The sequence below is a fragment of the Pseudopipra pipra genome, chromosome 4 (assembly GCF_036250125.1).
Source record: "Pseudopipra pipra isolate bDixPip1 chromosome 4, bDixPip1.hap1, whole genome shotgun sequence".
In the NCBI taxonomy this organism is placed as follows: domain Eukaryota; kingdom Metazoa; phylum Chordata; class Aves; order Passeriformes; family Pipridae; genus Pseudopipra; species Pseudopipra pipra.
The window spans coordinates 35,413,861-35,433,720 of NC_087552.1; the positions used below are offsets into that span (position 1 = coordinate 35,413,861).

The 19,860-nt window shown below is 35.0% G+C and overlaps 1 protein-coding gene across 12 annotated transcripts in view; it reads right to left on the reverse strand.

The window, feature by feature from the left end:
• Positions 1 to 19,860, reverse strand: part of MARCHF1 (membrane associated ring-CH-type finger 1) — a 231,928-nt gene that overhangs the window by 75,587 nt on the left and 136,481 nt on the right. For 7 of the 12 annotated variants that reach the window (XM_064652382.1, XM_064652369.1, XM_064652370.1 and 4 more), the window contains one exon: positions 15,500 to 15,639. The exons of the other annotated variants lie outside the window; for them this stretch is intronic. In XM_064652382.1, coding sequence (XP_064508452.1) covers positions 15,500 to 15,601 — 102 coding nt within the window. In that variant the 5' untranslated portion in view covers positions 15,602 to 15,639. The remainder of the gene's footprint in view (positions 1 to 15,499; positions 15,640 to 19,860) is intronic. 12 annotated transcript variants of the gene reach the window in all.

Genomic DNA, 19,860 nt, shown 5'->3' on the forward strand with positions numbered 1-19,860 from the left:
ATGAATTTAACATCTTTCTTCATCTATTCAGAGAAACCTTTACAAGAAGTGATATTCAAGGACAAGCTACTCCTCCAAAGTTTCTGCCCTGCTTACAAAAACCTTTCTGCCTAAGCATCCTCAAAACTCAAAAAATCTTGCCTAAATTTTAATCCAAAACCATCCTCCAAACACATTCAGCACTTTCATACTAAAAAAAAAGTTAAAAAAAAATCTTTTTTTCATTTCTATACTAAAGTCAGCAATTTTTATTTACACTGAACTTCCAAACTCCTTCCTCAAATTCCTCAATCACAAAGTCATCAGCCCAAGAAAAGCTGCTTCTTTTATCCCTTGCAAACAATCGTGCAAGTGACATAACAGTAACCTCTATGAAGCTGAAAGTCAAACACACACATGCCTAGGTGAGAATCCTGGGGGAGCACTCTGACTACTCATCCTGATGTCCTTGCCTCTCATTCCTGAAGTGACTACACACAGCACCACGACTGCATTGAACAGTGGGATCTGCCAAAATGGAACAGTTATTGCCACCTTCTCCTCCTCCATTCAACTAGTTTTTCACCACCTGTGAATGTGCTGACAGATTTCCTCCTGCTCTGGTTATTTGGAATCCATTGCAGGGAAACCTGAAATTAGGAGTAGCACTCTGCTTGAAATGCTTTTGAAGGTATTTCACATTCTTTAGCCTTCCCACAAGAACAAATTTTTTTAAAGCATTGAGATTAATTTTTTTAATTGTGACTGTCAAAGGGGTAGAGGAAATAATTTTGGAGATAGTATCAGTAAGTGACAATGATTTTTTCCTTTGTAAAATTCACACAGCCTCAAAATTGTACAGAAACAGCAAACACATGCTAGGCCTCTCGAACTCTTGCAATTTTTTAATATGGTCTATGAAAGAGACATAAAGGGCACTCTTTCTAAACCCATATAAGACTTGATAATGTATTTCAATATGCATCTCAGTAAGAGCCCAGAGATTTCATTAATAGTAACAAGCAGTAGATCTTTACACAATCCAGTAATTAAACATTGGAACTCTGCCAGAGAAATTAGTCAATGTTAAAAGTTAATGTTCAATGGATATTGAAAGAAATGCAAATGGTGAAATTAATGAAATAAAACACTTTTATCATGTGCTGTTAAATATCCCTTCTTTAGTTTGGGGGAGCATGGCACAGAAATATTTTTATTCTTCTACCAGCATCATTTGCTTTTGAGGGAGACACGGCCATTTTTATGTTCACCTTTTTTAGGTGGAGATAGATGTGAAGCTCTTACATTTGAATTTCATTATTGCTTTCTCATTGTTCAACACTGACAAAACAGAAAAACAATTCCAATAGCAGCACAGTTTTTTCACTTTTAGGAGCAGAGTGAATAATACTAACTTCTGTCATATTGTAGCATCCTTTAACACCAAAAATATAGTGTATGCCTCATATAAAGGTATTATGCTTACAGCTATAGCAAGAAGTAAACATAATTAGAATTACAAACGTATTTGCATGCTACTTAATATTAATATTTTACACTCTAAAGTGCTTATTTAAAAGTTGTATCCACTACTCAGTATAGCAACAAGCAAATTCAAGTAACTGCTGTGTGTCCAAAAATTGAGCGATGAATAGTGGAATTTCATGATTTGCATTTTCAAAACAATGCACCTGAAAAAGATAAACTAAAAACCACACAAGAATAACATCTACTAGAAAAAAAAAAAAAAGAAACAAAGAAATCTTGACAAGAGAAGAGCAACTTATTTTGCCAACTTACATTTTTGCACCCTGTGGATCTCTAAAATACTGATTAGGCCCAGGTTGGCTTATCTTACAAGATCTGACAAGATCACAACTCATGGCAGTATGAAAAGTTAATTTTCTTTGTTAATGTGCTCATTGCTACTGCAAGGGGTGAGATAAATGAAATAGGGAAAAGGAATTAAAAAAAAAGGTACTCCAGGTAAGTCCAAGTATATTTAGCTTTTCTCCCCCCTCAATTCACATGTATGTATGTATTTTAGAGACACACTTTCAACAAATCTTGGTTAAGGAATATTGTTATGAACATGCTTACTTACCTTATCCATTGGAAAAGATGCTTTTCTATATCATTAAAATGGTTAGATTTCTCTTCTTAGCTCACCAAGCATTAACTAGTATGATTACCATCTCACAACCAAGATGACTACTCAGGTAAGAAAGAGTTGAGTGCACCATAAAAATCAGCCACGAAACTTTAATCACTGAACCTTCTACAACTGATTTTTATGCATACTGGTTTTGCCCAAATCTATTCTAATCTGAATGTTAGATAAGATTTTGCAAATCAGAACAAAAACTTTTCTAACGTAGTATTTAAGCTTTAATTACAAATGAGGTTCATTTAAAAATGTATTCATCTTAAAAACAGCACATCTGTGAGTTGAAGTACATTGAAAATTTATGCATGGTTGGAGAGGTGAAAGGTTAAAGAGTATAAAACTGTTTTTAAAATCTTCCCCTCTTCCTCCCTTTCTCCCCCAAGACATCTATGCTGTCCATTTCTGAGGTTCTGAAATTTGAAAGACCAAATCCTGCAAAAACTTCCTCCTAACTGAAAAGACCTTTAGGTCTGGGGAAGAAAGATTTGCACGCCTGAGAATGTATTACATGATGGGACATGGAAGAAAACAGTAAGGACAATGTAACATATATATTCTGAATGTGATTTTCAAGTTCAAAATGTACTGAAAGGTTTTAATTTTTACTATTTAAAACAAGAACCTAGAAAAAATCTGAAAACTTATACCTAAACATCAATTAAATTTTACAAAAAACTTTTTTTAAGCAAAGAAACTCAACAATTACTGGGCTTTTATTAAAAAATAAATTTATTTTTTCCACAGCAAAGCAAAATTCATTTTTAGTTCAGTTTAGTGAGCCTTACACAATACAAAAATACATGTTTCCAAGAAAACAGCAGTTGCATGAATGTCAAAAACAGCTTCATGGTTGTGAATGTTTCATCACAGCAATCTCTTGATAGCATAGGTTTTACTGAGGATTATAAAGCAGTTTCAACTACACTGCTTCCATTAATATAAATATCTCAGGCCATCCAAATCCTGAGGCAGTGACTGGAAGGCTATTAGAGAAAACTAATAACCCTTCTTGAGCAGACATGTTATTCACAGACATCCTTCTGAATCTATTTTTTTTTGTATTGTCTTGAAGATTACCTACAGATCAAATACGTTGGAATACATTTGTTTTTCACTCTCAGCTTTCGAAACAATGTATTTAAAAAGCCATCATTTCTTAGTCTTGGGTCTTGGACTTCATTTAGCATTAGGGTTGAAGGGTAAAGTAGTGAATGTGTAATTGTCCTGGGTTTCAGTTTCACACTGCTGACTCCCTTGCACACCCCATGGATGGAAAAAAAATATGTAAAATGTATTTTCTCTCCTCATTCCTTATCATGGCACAGGAAATTTAATTCTTGTGGCTGATATGGAAATATTTGTCCTTTCACAAAGTATATATAAATTTTATATTATTGAAATAATAATGCTAATCATGTGAAAAATAATATGAATATTAATATTATTATTAATAATAGTAAAAATCATCATCATCATCATCATCTTGTCCTTGAAGCAGCTTCAGATGGCTAATGGAATAATGTAAACACTCAGCTAATAAATGAAGCGGTTACATTTCTTGGTGGCTGCAATCAGTACAAGACAATTGAATGGTTTATGAAATGTTTCTTCATAACTAAAACAAAAACTGCAAAACTTTACATTACTCCTTTGTATCACAAGGATTCTCAGTTTTCTTATCTCATGTTTTTTATTTATAAAACTTATCTTCTGCCTAGAATCTGTAATCAGACAGAAAAAGCAGAAAAATACATCATGAAGCATGGCATCAGAGATTTCATAGTTTACAGACCTCATTACAAGGAGATTCAAAGCACTCGTAGTGATTTTTTTTTTTTTAATTAAAGTACATTCTGAACCCCAAAATACATTTTTAATGCAGATATTTTGTAAGTCACTTCTGAATGCACGGATACATAGATATGCACAAACATATCCTCCCATTCTGAGTGGCCTTTATGCAGTTAATTGCCTCCCAAAAATAAATACATAGATAACCAAACCATGTTGAATTCTCTCATGTACAAAACTAAATTGCTTTCAATTAGTTTTTTTTATCTGCAAGAAACCAATTGTTTTACTAACCACTTTGAATTCAGAATAAATATACAAAACTGCTGCACTAATTGCACATCTCACGCATCTGAGAAGCTGATAAGCAATGCATTTTCCATGGCAGGCACAGACTGACCAAAGCATTAACTCATGCTACTGTAATCCACATTGTTTAAAAAATATCTCTTTGCAAATGGTTCTTCAAATGCTAAAAACTAAGTTGAAAAATATAAAAAACAACCTACCTACACCTAACCTCTATCATATTAATAAATTCTGAAGAAATTGTGAGTGACAGACAGGATCTTTATGCCAGTTTAAATTCAGGGCAGTGTATTCATGACTTTATGCAGAAAGAGCCATGCACCAGTCTCTCCTGCAGCCCTATACAACTTGCAATCACAGTATTTTCCACACTACAGGGACAGAAAGGACACTGTGGAGCAGCAACATGATGCTCCACAGTGGTTTAAGAATTCAGTGATTCACCTTGTTTCCTCTTTCTAAAAAAAACCTACCAATAACTTCTGAACAAGGGATAGAAGATAATAATGTGAGTAGTAACTTATGTCGCAAAAGCGGATTTTTTAAATAATGCTGATTATCTTTCATATCTGAACTCACTAAGAAAACTCATGTAAAAAGGTATTTTTTTTTCTTAAGAAGAACAGACCATACTTTCAAGATGGTACTGGAGTTGCATTTCTTGATTCAACCCTATGTACGGACATGGAATACATGAAAGCTTTTTGTACATGTTAAACAAAAATCTTTTAGGTGACTTGTAGCATTAAAGCCAAATTTTACTGTTACACCTCGCAGAATTCTTTGTCTTTTAATCACTTCTTTGGAGCCATGGAAAAAAGGTTTTCCAAAAACCACATTGTTATACTGTATATTCTCTGTGTCTATGTTGAGAAAGAAAATATGATCAACATTCAAGATCAAGCAGGAAAAATTAAAGTTCCAGTGATTAAAATACTGAAATCAGAAGCAAGATGACTATTTGTGATTCCTGTCAATGATGGTGCACGTAAAAACTAATTTTTTTGTTTCCTTAGAACAAATCTTCAAAAACAGCAGATTAATGATGGATGCTCCAATTTTTTTTACATTGTATCTTAAACATACTTGCATGCTAAAAGGGTAGGCACCCACAGAATACCACAAACAACGCACTCAGTTGGAAGACTCAACACAGTGAATGCTCAGCTAATTGATACTGCTTAATACATAAGCCAAGGTGAACTGTGGATATTGTGTGACAAAGCATTTGGAAACAAATAAAATTTCTTTTGGAGAACAAGTGAACTCATAGTTGTAAAAGATACTTATCAATGTGGAGTTGACATCTGTATTTATATAGAATTCACTTTTCATCCTATTTTTCCTCCATTATCTTCCTCATTTTATTTTCATTCTCCTTTACAGAAAAAAAAAAAAGTTCAGCCTAAATCACCCTCTCATTGTTTCAAAAAATTCCAGTGTAAGACCTTGATTTCAGTAACCACAGATAATTTGATGCTATCTAAATTACATCTTGCACCTAAAATCACACTTTAATAAATCATCAACTCAGAGATGCACCGCTTCAGATATTCTAAACTTATACTTTCTATTGGTGCCTCTAAAAGTCAGCCCATTTTTATTGAAATCCCAAAACAATGATTTAAAAGCAAATTTTACATTTACACTCTTGGAAAACACCTCTTTTGACTACAGACGAGGATTTACAGATAGGCAGCATCATTAGACATTTAAAGTACTGGGAGATTAGCACTTCTTTAAAATGACATAACTACCTTGAATTGGCTATCCACAAGATCAGATCCTCAGGATTTTATAACCTCAGTTTTAAATAAAATGGCCTGAACCCACAAAAGCAACAAAGCTGAAGGGAAATTATACTTAGTCTGTATAAAATACTCAATCAATTTCATACTACTGTATTTCTACATGCATAATTATTGATATTTTGATAATTTAGTAATTATCTATGCAATTATAAAATAATTTAAATTTATTAATAGAATTGCTCATTTTTCTGCATTTTGTTTTTATCAGCTGTTATTAACATTTCATGAACATTAATATTTATAGAATACAAAGATTACACTAAGCAATTAGCACATGCTGAAATAATATTACCCAGAGAAAACAAACATCAAACATGATTGAATAAATGCAAGTTTTCATAATATAAAAATTAATTCAATTATTTCAGCATCAGGAACTACTGTAGTCTAAATTAGTGTCACTTACTAAGAAGAGCATATGCCTAAATCTGAATAGGTAAAATTATATTTCTTCACTAAACATGAAGTCGGAGTCTACAGTTTTCATGTACCACACTCCAGTTTATCAACAGAGTACCTTGGGAGCCCGCAGAAGCATCTCTACTGCCACTGTGGTCTTCATCTACAGTGAGTTTGTCATTAGATGGACCAACATCAACATGCTTCCTGTTCGATCATCTTGTTACTGTAGATTTCACTGCACATGAATTTACTCTGCCTACCTTTCAAACTTACACTAGTCAGAGCCTGCACTCAACAGCTGCTCTATGAAATACAAGGAACAGCTATTTCAGGTTTGGAGATTTTTCTACTGTTTGCTTGTTTTGAGGGGGTTCTTTGTCTAGGGAAAACACAAGTTCAAATTAATAGCCTTTTCAGTAAATGAGCTTTTTTTCCAATCACTTTTCTTCCAAAATACACCTTTTCCCTCATTTAGGTGTTTCCCTTATATATTTCTTCCAATGGTTGTACTGAAAACACCAACTGTGGACTGATTGACAAAAAAATTGCCCCCAATAGACTCTTGTCTGGGACTCCAAACACTGTGAGGAGCCAAATTATACCCAGGAAGAGTAAAATGGGATTGCATGAAATGAATCCAATCTTCTACATCTTTTAATTTATTTTTTTACCCTTGGTATTTGTTCCTTCACATTTTTGATCCTTTTTTAATATTTTAAACATAGGAAGGAAAGGGAAGCAAAATTGCTCGAAGCTACCTGATTAATTTATGTGGAAGGAATACAAGTTCTTAGAAAAATGACATAATCATTTAAAAATTCAAATATTTTATAGCCAACTACATTTTCAAGTAAGAATTTTTAACATGGTTTTTTCATACACATTTTAGAAACCTAATCTTAAAACAAACAAAACCAAAGCCTTCCCAGAACTGCTTTTAGTATCTTAGTAAATATTAAAGAAGAATAGCCCAAGCAGACAGAAACTTTTAATTTTGGCAGTGTTAGATTTATGGCTGGACTCAATGACCTTAAAGGTCTTTTCCAACCCAAATGATTCTATGACTCTAAATGAAAAAAAAATCAAACATATGTGTAGGATGAAAATCTCTCTCTCACAGCAGAAAAAAGGTGCAGTATTCTAATTTATTAATAAAACTCAAAATACATTTATTATCACATTTACATACTGATAGAATGAGGCATTTATAGCCTGAAAAATAAAAGTGTAGACTACACACATGAGCATACCCTACTGCAACTTAGAACATGTTTCTTGTGCTAGAATAAATACCATATTAAAGCTAAGAATAACAAACACCTCCCAGAATTTAACTGGATCATTTCTGCATAAGTAGAAAATAAAGGGAAAACAAGACCTCCTCTTTGTAATATCAATACATTTGTGAAGTCAATTTTAGTTTACTTTTCATCTTTTTCTGTCAGATCATGATTATACTGCACATCATAAAATTTTGTTTCTCCAAAACAACAGAAAAGAGAAAAAGTCGCAGGAAAAAAAAAAATCACTATTTTTCTCCCCATCCATCATGAAAAGAACTAGTGTTTAACTTTTGGATATAAAAATGCTAAAAGTATTTGGTGCCTCTCTTCTTAATGGAAGGTGTGCCAAACCTAAGATCTATATACAATACCCTATAAAAAACCAATACCTCAGTTATAGAAATTGCAACCTATGTGGTTAAGAAGTAAATAGGGTCAATGCAGATTGAAAAAGAGAAAAAAATTGAAATATGAGACAATAGCAACAAATAGCAAACAAATGCTTTATAAAAAAAAATAGATCTTCACAAAGGATGAAATACAAACACTTCTATTTAAACAATGCTTAATCATTAGACAAATCACAGTCAACTGATCTGGTACAGAAGTTGTACCATTTATGCCATTGATTTTTTCAAAAGAATTAGCAGGGCAAGAAAATCTAGGACGCATTTCCTTTAGAAATAGGAAAGAACCCTACATGCACAAAAAAATCAGAGATGGAAAAAAAGCTAATACGAATTATCGTGGGCAAATGTTTCTATTTCACATTTCAAGGATCACAGATGTGGGATTCCTGTAACCCTAAACATAAAATCACATAGCAGCCTAGGACATGTTATTGGCAAGAGTATGCTCTTTACCTTCAGTCTAAATTTCCCCTTCTAAATCTCGTTCTATTACTCCCTTCTCATACTTTATGAAAGGTCAAGGGGGAGGGAATATAAGATTAACCCCAGATGTAATTAGCCTAACAAGGTCACATGCAGTTTTCTTTCTCTGTAAACAGAGTCAACAGAAGTCATATGGTCAGTATCCACATATGGATATCCTTGACCACACAGCCATTTTAATTAAATTGACAGGACTGGCATTTCCAAGACCGAGATTTGAACTAACAGCTCTGAGCTTGCAGCAGGGTACCTGGTTCAAGCTGTTATCTCCTGTGGAACAAACACTAAACTGCAGCCTATCTGTTGATTCATTTCGAGAAAGAAATTAGGTCTTCTGCCATATTTTATCCTCCTCCCTTGTATTAATTATTCAGAGGTTTTTAATCCTTCCACTATCAACCAGGATAGGTCTAACACCTTTATCTCTACAGGATTTAAGCACCTTACAGTTTTAAGTGAAATTTCATCCTGACTGTTCATTAGTTCACACTAATGAGGCTGAAATAATACAGTAGAAATGGCTTTCACAAACTTACATAGAAGTTACATAAAACACAAGTCAGTGCTTTAACCTACATGATGATTCTTTTTCTGCTTCAGTTCAGCACTCTAGCACTTTCTGTTCCTTGTTTAAAGGAGACACCACAATTCCAGTTGCAATGGCAAGTATTCAGTGACACTGCCAACTGGAAAACAGAGAGACAACATTAGATTTCAGAATCTTCCCACCGAGTATTTTTGGAAGAATCCACTTATAAAGGTTATCTTTTACTTGAAGGTCTGATTTCTCCCCAGACCTTCTCCTACCTCAGTCCTCCATCAAAATCTCATAAAAAGGGAAACTCATACATGCTGCAGATTGCAAAAGGCCCTACTTAATCTTTCATGCTACAGCACCTCTCTATTAGATAAGAGGAAGAACAACAGAGAACTGCAATGACGACTCAAGCTGTCTTTACCCAGTCTAGGTGCTCACAAGACACCCCTGATATGCTGCAGAAAAATCACCCCACAGCTTGGTTGGAAGATGGAGCTGAACGTGGGCAGAAATGGCTCCACAACACTTTGATGTAGCATTGCACTGGAAGAACAGCCAGCTACAGAAGTGTGGTGCACTGTGTAGCCTCCTGTGACACAAAACCAACACCAAAGCCTTTTTAGTGCTGGGGAGACTTTCAGTGAGGATAGAAAACAAGAAGAATACATTAGGAATGCATCTAGGTAGACATACAGGTCCCTGTAACTTTACTACTTTCTTCCTCTTCCAGCCCTGTCTGTAGCAAAACTTATGTGCTAACATGAATGCATGAAATGGCCTGTGCACATGTACAACTCTATTTTCCTGTAAAGTATAAATTTTGGATTATATTTTGCAGTAATAATTACTTTGCAAACCACTTCACAGTGAGGATGAATCGTGTTGCAGAAACTGCACAAACTTATATGATTAGTACAATTTAAACTAGCAAGGTTGAAATATATATAGATACACTGCACAAACTTACATGCACATACTTCCCCCTGAGCACGCAAATGATATTAGTATACGTTATTCAAACAAATTGTGCATACATATTTCTGCTTACAGAACTGAGTTACACAAACTGTAGCAGTCAGCACAGTAAAGATCTTAAACTGTTTTGGGGTCTTGTAATTCAAGTATTAGACAGCAAAATACTTTACAAAAATTAGGAATCCTCAGGAATGGGAATAAGTAAACTTGCAATTCAACTTAAACATTTAGTATTACCTTGAGACTTTAAATAAGATAAAGTTGCATTATCATCTTCTACCACTACCTTTTTTTTTTCTTTTCTTTTCTTTTTTTTTAACATGATGGGCTTTCAAAGCTCTCCTTGCTGGTATTACTTTGGCAATAAATGAAAGACCAGAGACATTTCTTTGATGCTTCCTATCTTGACTTCCCCACTATAGTGAAGGTGTTCAGTTAATGATGGAACTGAAGGCTTCACTGAGCCAGAATGAGAATAACCCATTTCACCTTATAAAAAACTTAGGTTAATTACTTGGCCCTGTTTGATTTTCTCATTTTCTAGAACTCACTTCCCAGACAGAAAACAGGTGATCTGCCAATCCCCTCTTTGTTTCAGTATCTATAACCCAGCATCATACAACCTGGAGTTTTACACACTTTAAACTAAATCTAAGATTTTATGAACGTATCAAAAATTGCTAGAAAAATAATTTCTTGCACTTTCAGTCAAAACTCATGTGAACAAGTCTAATGTATTATGAATAATTTATATGAAATAGATTTGAAAGAGTCTTGAGAACACATGTTGCTATGAGAAACAAGATGCATGAAATATTTCAAGGAAAGAATAAAGGATTGTATACAACCTATTCAAACAGTAACACAGATATTTAACAAATATTTTATGTTGTTGTCCTCTTATAGTAATTTTATCTACAGAAAATAATTTCTTGAAAATTTCACTGATAGCAAATGCAGATCTCTAACACCTAGAAAACATAAATATAATTTTAGCTATAAAGCTAAGTAAAACATTACAATATAATATGATCAACAAAAACAATAACTGTTTTTGTTATAACAATAACAATAGTAATAACAACAATAATAAAAACTTATTGTCTTACTGATGCCAGCATTCAGGTAACCTTTATTTTTTTTCTCCAATATTTATTTTTGTGTCTACAAATGCAAAGTAATATTAATTTTCTGTATGGCCTTCGTTTTTGGTCAGAAAAAGTGAAATGAAAATTCTTTAAGTGAGGACTGCCATTTTAAGCCTCTGACAGGGAAAGCCTAACTGAAATCACTGCTCAAATAAGAAAAAACTTGACCACATCTGCCCTGCTCTTAAATAATTAAATGATGCTGATATCCACTGGGGAAGAAACTGAGCACTGGGGGAGACTTACCCAAAAGCTTTGGGCCTACATCTACCCTGCTCTAATTGTTTCTGTATGCATAGGGAAGAAACACAAATGAACTCTTAACAACTTTACATTCGTGGTGAGAACATAGAAGGTGATGGTAACCAAGGTTACAACTGCTAATTGGCTTTAAATATAAGGAAAATCAACAAGATTGGCCTGGGGTGGCATGCCTTCTGAGGCCACTGACAGCTTAGGCTGATCCTGTAAATTAGAAAGCAATAAATAGTTAAAACAATTGCCCTGTGGGGCAGCATGCAGCATTGTGCAGAAGGATGTGGAACATCTACATTACAAGGAACAGTTTCCATAACCTTAACATAAACAGATATTAAGGGACATCATTAACTTCATTATACTAGGTGAATAATTCTGCACTTTTTAAAATTACATTTCTCTGTTAAATCTCTCCCACAGTTTCATTCACAGATAAACATTGTTTGGTTACTATTAAAGTCACTACTAGATTTCTAATAGCACTGTCTATAGAAAATTTTGTAGGAATAATATTGTGGATTTCCTAGCTGGTTCTGCAGCCTGATTAATAAAATCTACTTAATAGGTATACAACTAAGAAAATAATTCAGATGAAACCAACTCCATATTCTTAGATAACTACTCTTTTCTTACATCTAGTTTTTGAGTACTAAATTACACCGTTTTTCTATAACAAAATAAAATTAAATTTTAATTAAATTTTTAAACATCCCCTCACTACCTGTCAGATTAAAAATTCAAGGCTTACACTGCTAAGGGAAACCTAGATGGACCCTATTTCATAGACTTTTCACCAAGGAATTACATCACCTTGAGGGAAATCAGGCAGCCAAAGACCTCAAACTCAGATCAGGAGATCTTTCTTGTTCTGAAATTAAATTTGGGGGTTTATATAAAGATCATAGATTTAAGGAATCGTTTGGGTTCGATGGGACCTTTAAAGATCATCCAGTGATACATCATACCTACACTATTCAGAACTTTCGCATAGTTAGCATAACTTACAGTTAAACCCCAGCTTCTCAGTTTATCATCACTGCAGGAAAACCTGTACTGGTTTTGGTCGGCATCAAGAGATATTACTGTTTTATTTCCTGTTGAGAAGATTATAATTCTGTAGACATTAAGGGACACACAATATCTTCCTCAGCTGTTTATATCTCTGGCTTTCTTACACACTTCATCAACTAAGCAGCAGTCTATATAGCTTCACACAAACTTATTTTTGAACAAGTTTTAGTATTAATAAGGTTAAAAGATACTAACCTTATGGATTCAACAATTCTGAACTATATTGCCAGTTCATCATTTCTAAATCCCATCTGATATATTGAAATGCTTATCTCTGGAATATCAAACCAAATTAAATGTGGACTAGCAGTCAAGCAGAAATCAAAATATGCAAATTTCCACATATCTCAATTCCTTAATGATACCTCATTATTACTAGTAATACCTAAATAGTAAAAGTAATTAAACGTGAAACTAAAATTGTAATAGTAATTAAATGTGGGTATAATGTACATGAAATTTCTCTTTTCATAGAATTACTGCTTTTTAATTTCACAGAATCACAGAATATGCCAAGTTGGAAGGGATCCACAAGAACCATCAAGTCCAACTCTTAGCCCAGCACAGGACCATCCCCAAGAGTCAAACCATGTGCCTGAGAGCACTGTCCAAACACTTCTTGAACTCTGTCAGGCTCGGTGCTGTGACCACTTCCCTGGCGAGCCTGTGCCAGTGCCCAACCACCCTCTGGGTGAAGAACCTTTTTCTAATATGCAACCTGAACTTCCACTGACACAACTTCAGGCCATTTCCTTGGGTCCTGTCACTGATCACCATAGAGAAGAGATCAGTGCCTGCCCTCTTCTTCCCCTCAGTAAGAGGGCTCCTCATACGGTTTCCCCTCAAGGCCCTTCACCATCTTTGTTGCCCTCCTTCGGACACTTTCTAAAAGCTGAATATCTTTCTTATATTGTGGTGCCCCAAAACTGCACAATATTCAAGGTGAGGCCACACCAGTGCAGAGCAGAGCGGGACAATCACCTCCCTTGACCAGCTGGTGATGCTTTGCCTGATGCCCCCCAGGACACGGTTGGCCCTCCAGGCTGCCAGGGCACTGCTGACTCAGATTCAACTTCCCATTGATCAGGACCCACAGGTCCCTTTCCATAGCACTGCTTTCCAACATCTTATTTTCCAGTCTGTAGGTACATCCAGGTCTGCCCCAGCCCAGGTGCGGAATTTGGCACTTGTTGAACTTTATATGGTTGGTGATTGCCCAGTCCTCTAATTTGTTGAGATCACTCTGCAGGGCCTCTGTGTCTTCGAGGGAGTCAACACCTCCCAGTTTTGTGTCATTTGCAAACTATCCCTTCCAGTCCTGTGTCATTTATGAAGATGTTCAAGAGGACAGGGCCAAAGATGGAGCCCTGTGGAAGCCCACTAGTGACAAGATACTAGTCTGATGTCACCCCATTCACTATTACCCTCTGTGCTTGACCTGTGAGCCAATTGCTCACCCATCACATGATGTGTTTATCCAGTTGTGTGCTGGACAGTTTGTCCAGAAGGATCCTGTGAGAGACAGTATCAAAAGCTTTACTGAAATCCAAAAAGATTATAGCAACTGGCTTCCCTTGATCAGCTAGGTGGGTTACCTTGTCATAAAAGGGAATCAGGTTGGATAAGCAGGACTTTTCCCTCATGAAGGCCATGTTGGCTGTGACCAATGACTGTGTTGTCTTTCAGGTGAACCCTTCTCTTAAAGTATTCTAGATGAAGGTGAGCTATACTAACAATCTAGGATATACAGTAAACTACAAAATCTTCCACTTTTAATGCTACCTTTTTGTGTTCTCTTCTGTAGCAGAAACTTACATTCTATATAATTCACCTTTGAACGCAATAATTTTGCCACATTAAGTATGGGCTTTTTTTCACCAAAACTTCAACAACTTTCAAGCAGACCACTGTCTCTTTATTTATAATTCTTTGGAATAGCACACTTCATCAGTGGTTAGGAATAATTATTCACCTTTCGGCTTAAATGTCATCCTGGTCGAGTTTCAACAATTGGAAGGTAGTACTTCCTGATCACTCATGCTTCTTAGGATAGAAAAATATAGTGCCTATTTTACACTTACTTTACAGGTATATTTAACTGAATATGTTTCAAATAATCAGTCTTGCTGTAGTATGAAAAAGTCAGTTGAATTAAAACAAGTAGACAACTAAACAATTTTTTTCTCTTAGATGCACAGCAGTTTGAAGCCTTTACATACAAGTATCAGTTCTTACTCACCTGCGGAGGTCTACTGACGCAAGTGGTTTTATTTCAATGAGCAAAAACTGCAAGGTTAAAATTCTTATCAATTAATAACTTTACTGAATTTCATATGATTCACATTAACTCCACTATGTAAACTGTCAACTTTACATTGCTGAACATCTACAGCTCTGCATGCTATCTCAACCATCACTTGCAACACCATGTTTAAGATATGAAAATAATTTTAAAATCCAGTCATCTAACACAAGTTTAGACACACTATACTTTGTTCCTGTTACAGCCAGGAACAAAGAGCAAATGAGGTACCTTTAGATATTATCCATCTGTATTCATCAGGGACCAAATGCCATAGCACTGATTAAAATCACAAAGAATGTAAGTAATCCATATTAGGTCATCTCCTGCTTAAAGACTTTACCATTCACAAAACACCAATATTGATTTATAGACGGCATGCAAGTCAGAATGGACCATGCATAACAAAAAGGTGAAAAAAAAGCAAATGGAAAGAGTAAATATCAAAGGGTTTCACACACTGAGGCAATGCAAGCAATGGCAAACAGGACAATTTTTAAAATAAATTAAATGTAACACCTCTGAAGTTCATCTGAGCATGCCACCATCATGAAATGCAACTTTTCACTCACCAAAGAAGAGTTATGTGAAGCATCACCTGAGACCTCGGGTGTTCTTGTGCTGTTTGGAAGTCTGTGAGGGTTACGAGCTATCGCTTGGCACCAGCCCAACATTTTCTCCTTCCACTTATCCCTTCTCAATTTCTGAAATTCTGAAAATAATTTAGATTCCCTGAAACATTGACACTTTGAAATCATTGTGTGCATGTCTCTGGATGCATGCCTTTAACAACAACTTTTTAAGTTATATCTGAACAAGTTAATAAACATATTTTTAAAATAACATCTGAAGAGTGATACCCTGCAGGTTAGAAAAGAGCTATGCACTTGCAGCACACTTTACATGCATTAATACCATTTCAGTGTCAGCAAATGCAGTGCCTTCTTTCCCTGTTAAATCAAGTTGTCACTTTAATTTAAAAAGTGTTATTTTAGAGGGATTTTATTACAAAATAACTGTGAGACAAGCACCATCCTGAAAAACATATAGCATTTGGACACAAAACCCCACATTCCCTGAAATAACTAGAAAGAGCCCTAAAGCAGTAGCAAATATTAAGCGCGAATCAACAGTGTAAGAACATACAAACGTGTATTTATGCCCAGACACACTAGAATACCTGGTTCATCTTAAAGTGTTTCATTAGGATGCATTGTAAATAGCAAAAAGTAATATACACACAACAGCAATAAATGCTATGTGCCAACTGTAAATTAAATGCAAACTTATTTTTTAGTTTGTAACAATAAAAAAATACCTTCTAAATAACACTAACGCATTTGGGAAATGCAGCACTACTAAAGTGTGGGTTTAGAGTGTAAGAAACCTTCATAAACATGTTTAAAATTTCACAATCTAGTTTTTCCCACTTGAAATTGGTAATGGAGGTATTCAGTGCAAAACTTTGCTAATTAATTACAAAGAATAACGTTGGGCTATTTTATTCTCCACAACGTCTGAAGCAATTTCTAATCTGGTTGCTTATAATGCTTTTAATTTAAAACTTGTTACTCTGTACCATCATAAGACATAATAAACAAAAAGATTAACCTACCAGATTGAGTGCCTAGTATTCCAAAAAGGGTTAGCATTAGGCTGAATAAAACTGGAACATACACACAATAATGCTAAAGACCTTACATGGCACAGTAGCATCTATGTAATGTCACTGAATATTATGCACGTGTAAAGTAGGTTTATTTTTTCTGCAATACATTTCATGCAGTACACAAAATATGCCTGAGTCTGACAAACTACAGCCCCCTCTTGAATAACAACAGATCTACCATTTCCACACTTGACCATTAATATATAATTTTTGAAGTAGGAAATGCACCAAGCTGTATTTCCCACAGAATCTCATGGAACTGTTAGGAATAACCCGAAATTAGCTTTAGCTTCATTGTACTGGAGGTGGTTAGGTGAGCGAGTCTACAGATGAACTCATAATTTTTCAGTCTCTTGAAAACTTAACATGAGATAAAAAATCATGCTAGGAAAGCAACAGTAACATGAAGACTGCCACAAAGCCTGTTGACTGCAGACTCAAAGCCATTTTTCCATTATAAAATATTTCAGTGTCAACTTAAAAGAACTCAGTTCTCCAGAGCACAAACACAATGCAGGAAAGGCTTCACAATGAAAAATCCAACTAAAGCACCGACTAAACTCATTGTCACCAACTTAGCAGCAGTTAAAATTTCCACTGGATTAGAGCATCCATCATCTTGCAAGTCCTACAAGACTGTTTATTTTCCTTAGTTCTATAAATGCAACTAGACCGTTACATACCAAACTCGATGTTTATGAGTAAAGAAAGTACCAGTTTGTACATTTAAGTAACCTGTACCCAGATACAAAAAATAAATCCATGTTTAACTGTTTCTCATTGTATATCCAAAATATCATGAAGTATATACAGGTGAAACTGGAGAAGAAGTATCAGGAGAATCATATGCATTCATATGTCCTCCTCTGCAACTTGGAAAGATAAGCAATTAATATGGGACAACCAATCAGAATTTTCAGGGTTTTTTGAGCTTCTATGGCAAATCCTAGATAATTTCTGTATCATGTACTCAAATACTTTTTACCAACTAAGCAAGACTGAAAAACAATGGAGTCTGACTTCTAATAACGTTGGGTTGAGAAAAAAAATCCTTAAAAAAATTAAAACCAGAACAAAACCACAAAATGCAGATTTGGATTAAATTTAATAATTTAAGTCTCCTCCAGAAGAATACTAAATAAAGGTTACAGTCCAGAGGAATGTATGTATAAGTTTTTGGCTTTTTATTTCTGAAAAGATCACAGACTTCACTGTTCCTCTGAATGCACACTATGAATAAGGTGGCTACACATTCAACTGGTGCATCTCACTACCTCGGAGTCCTGTTTACTGCTTTGGTACTTTCTTGAAGAAAGAACAGGAACCTGGGATAAAAAAACAAAAGCCTATAACTTCTAAGGAAGTCTTCACTTTGTTTCAATCTTTATTTAAAAAATACTTCTTTCCAGAACAATGTTCAGATTGTAAACTTCCTGACCATTGTCCCAAGTTTGGACAAGCTTTCTACCACTAAAAAAAATCCCCAAACCCCAACCCTTAAATGGTCACTCATACACATCCTTCCCCAGAATGCACATAAACATGCTTTTGCAAAGAGAGTAAAAGTAACCTAGTAAACTTAAGTGATTTAAAAGACACTATGTGAATAAAACTTATGCTTCCCAAGTTCCCAGAGCTCTAAGGTGAGTTTGAAAGTCTGCTACACCTACTGATGAGCAGCAGCTCACATGAGTAGTTAGCTGAAGCTTCTTTTTGAACCATCACACGCTTGATCACTGATTAAGAGGTAAAGTTTCAGGTCTTCACTGAAGACCTTTTCTAATATTCTATTAGTTCTGATGAATTATTATCTTATTATTATAGGCTTATATTTTAATATAGCTTTAAGTATGAGGCTACTTTCTTTGTTTCTGATTGTCTATCAAATTTTCAAGTAAATATTTAGCAGAAATGAACCTATATTGCTGCATTTTTAAGTGAACAGTGAATTCTTCCAGAAAAGTATTTAGTGTAGAGAAGTAATGCATACTCCACGATTGCTAGAGTCATGGAGAACTCACACCTGGGATGGATATAAGCCAATTCAACCTGAGAATACAACTCTTCACATAACATAGAAGCATACAACATGTAAAGCAAACTACATAGTTTGACTTTGATCACAGATGAAGTGAAATAATAATTTAGTCTAGGGAATAGTCTATAAAATGACTGCACAGCTGGATACTACTTAGAACTGATGAAGAACCATAAACCCCAGGCAACAGCTGTGGTTCAATACGACAAAGCTAACTACTTGAAGTCATTAAGTTATGAGTTTCTACACAGTTGAGACAGGTATACATAATTTTAGCAATCTTCAGCAGATCCTCTGTAATGTCAGCTGGCAAGAAGTCTGGACTCTCAAAGCCTTTAAAAAATATGTTTGTTTAGAGCTCCACAGTCTGCTTGAGCCACAGATGTAGTGGAGTGGGTGCCCAAGACCAGTGTGTGCCATCTACCTCAAGCAAGAGCCCATCAAAGATTTGCAAGAAGACCATTCCAAAAAGTGACACAACCATCACCCCTCAGTAAGTGATCAGTCAATCCTTTCTACACTGCCTGTAGCTGTGAAGACAAGGAATCATCCAATTATAGTTACAGTCCTATTCTGTTCCTCTTGGTGTGCAGAACCCTTTGGAACATTAGCAATTCTTTTTTTGGCCCAAGCAATCAAAATGATGACTACCACTGCACAGATCGTAACTGAAAGGAGGACTTTGCACTTGCTCATACACCTGAAGAACCACCACCACAAATAAACTGCCTGAAAACAATCTTAATTCATCCCTTATAGATTTGTTAAAAAATAAAATAATTATTTTATTCATATTTTTTCAGAGGAGAAAACTTTTACTTATCATTTAGCCAAGCAAAGGGACACACACAGTTTTGGATTCAAGTTCATCTTGTACAATGTTAATGCTAAATAAAAAGGGGGTTAGTAAAGAATGATGGGCTGAATGCAGTAGAAATCTCTGATAGTTTCTGCTCTTTTTGTGTCACAGGTGAGCCATTGGCTTTTCTCAACCAGCCATCAATATTAAAAAAAAGTCATATTAGAATATATATGATTGTGACAACAGCTGTAAAAGCCCTGTATAATTCAGTACTGTGGTGGTTCAGTGGTGGTTCAAGACAGGTGGAAAAATTGTTTTCCACATACAAATCTGATAACTGTAAAATTATTTTTTTTCATCAGAAGTGTTGAGTACCATCTGCCCCTCTAAATAGAGGAATAAGTTCGTGAGTTCAGTATTGAAT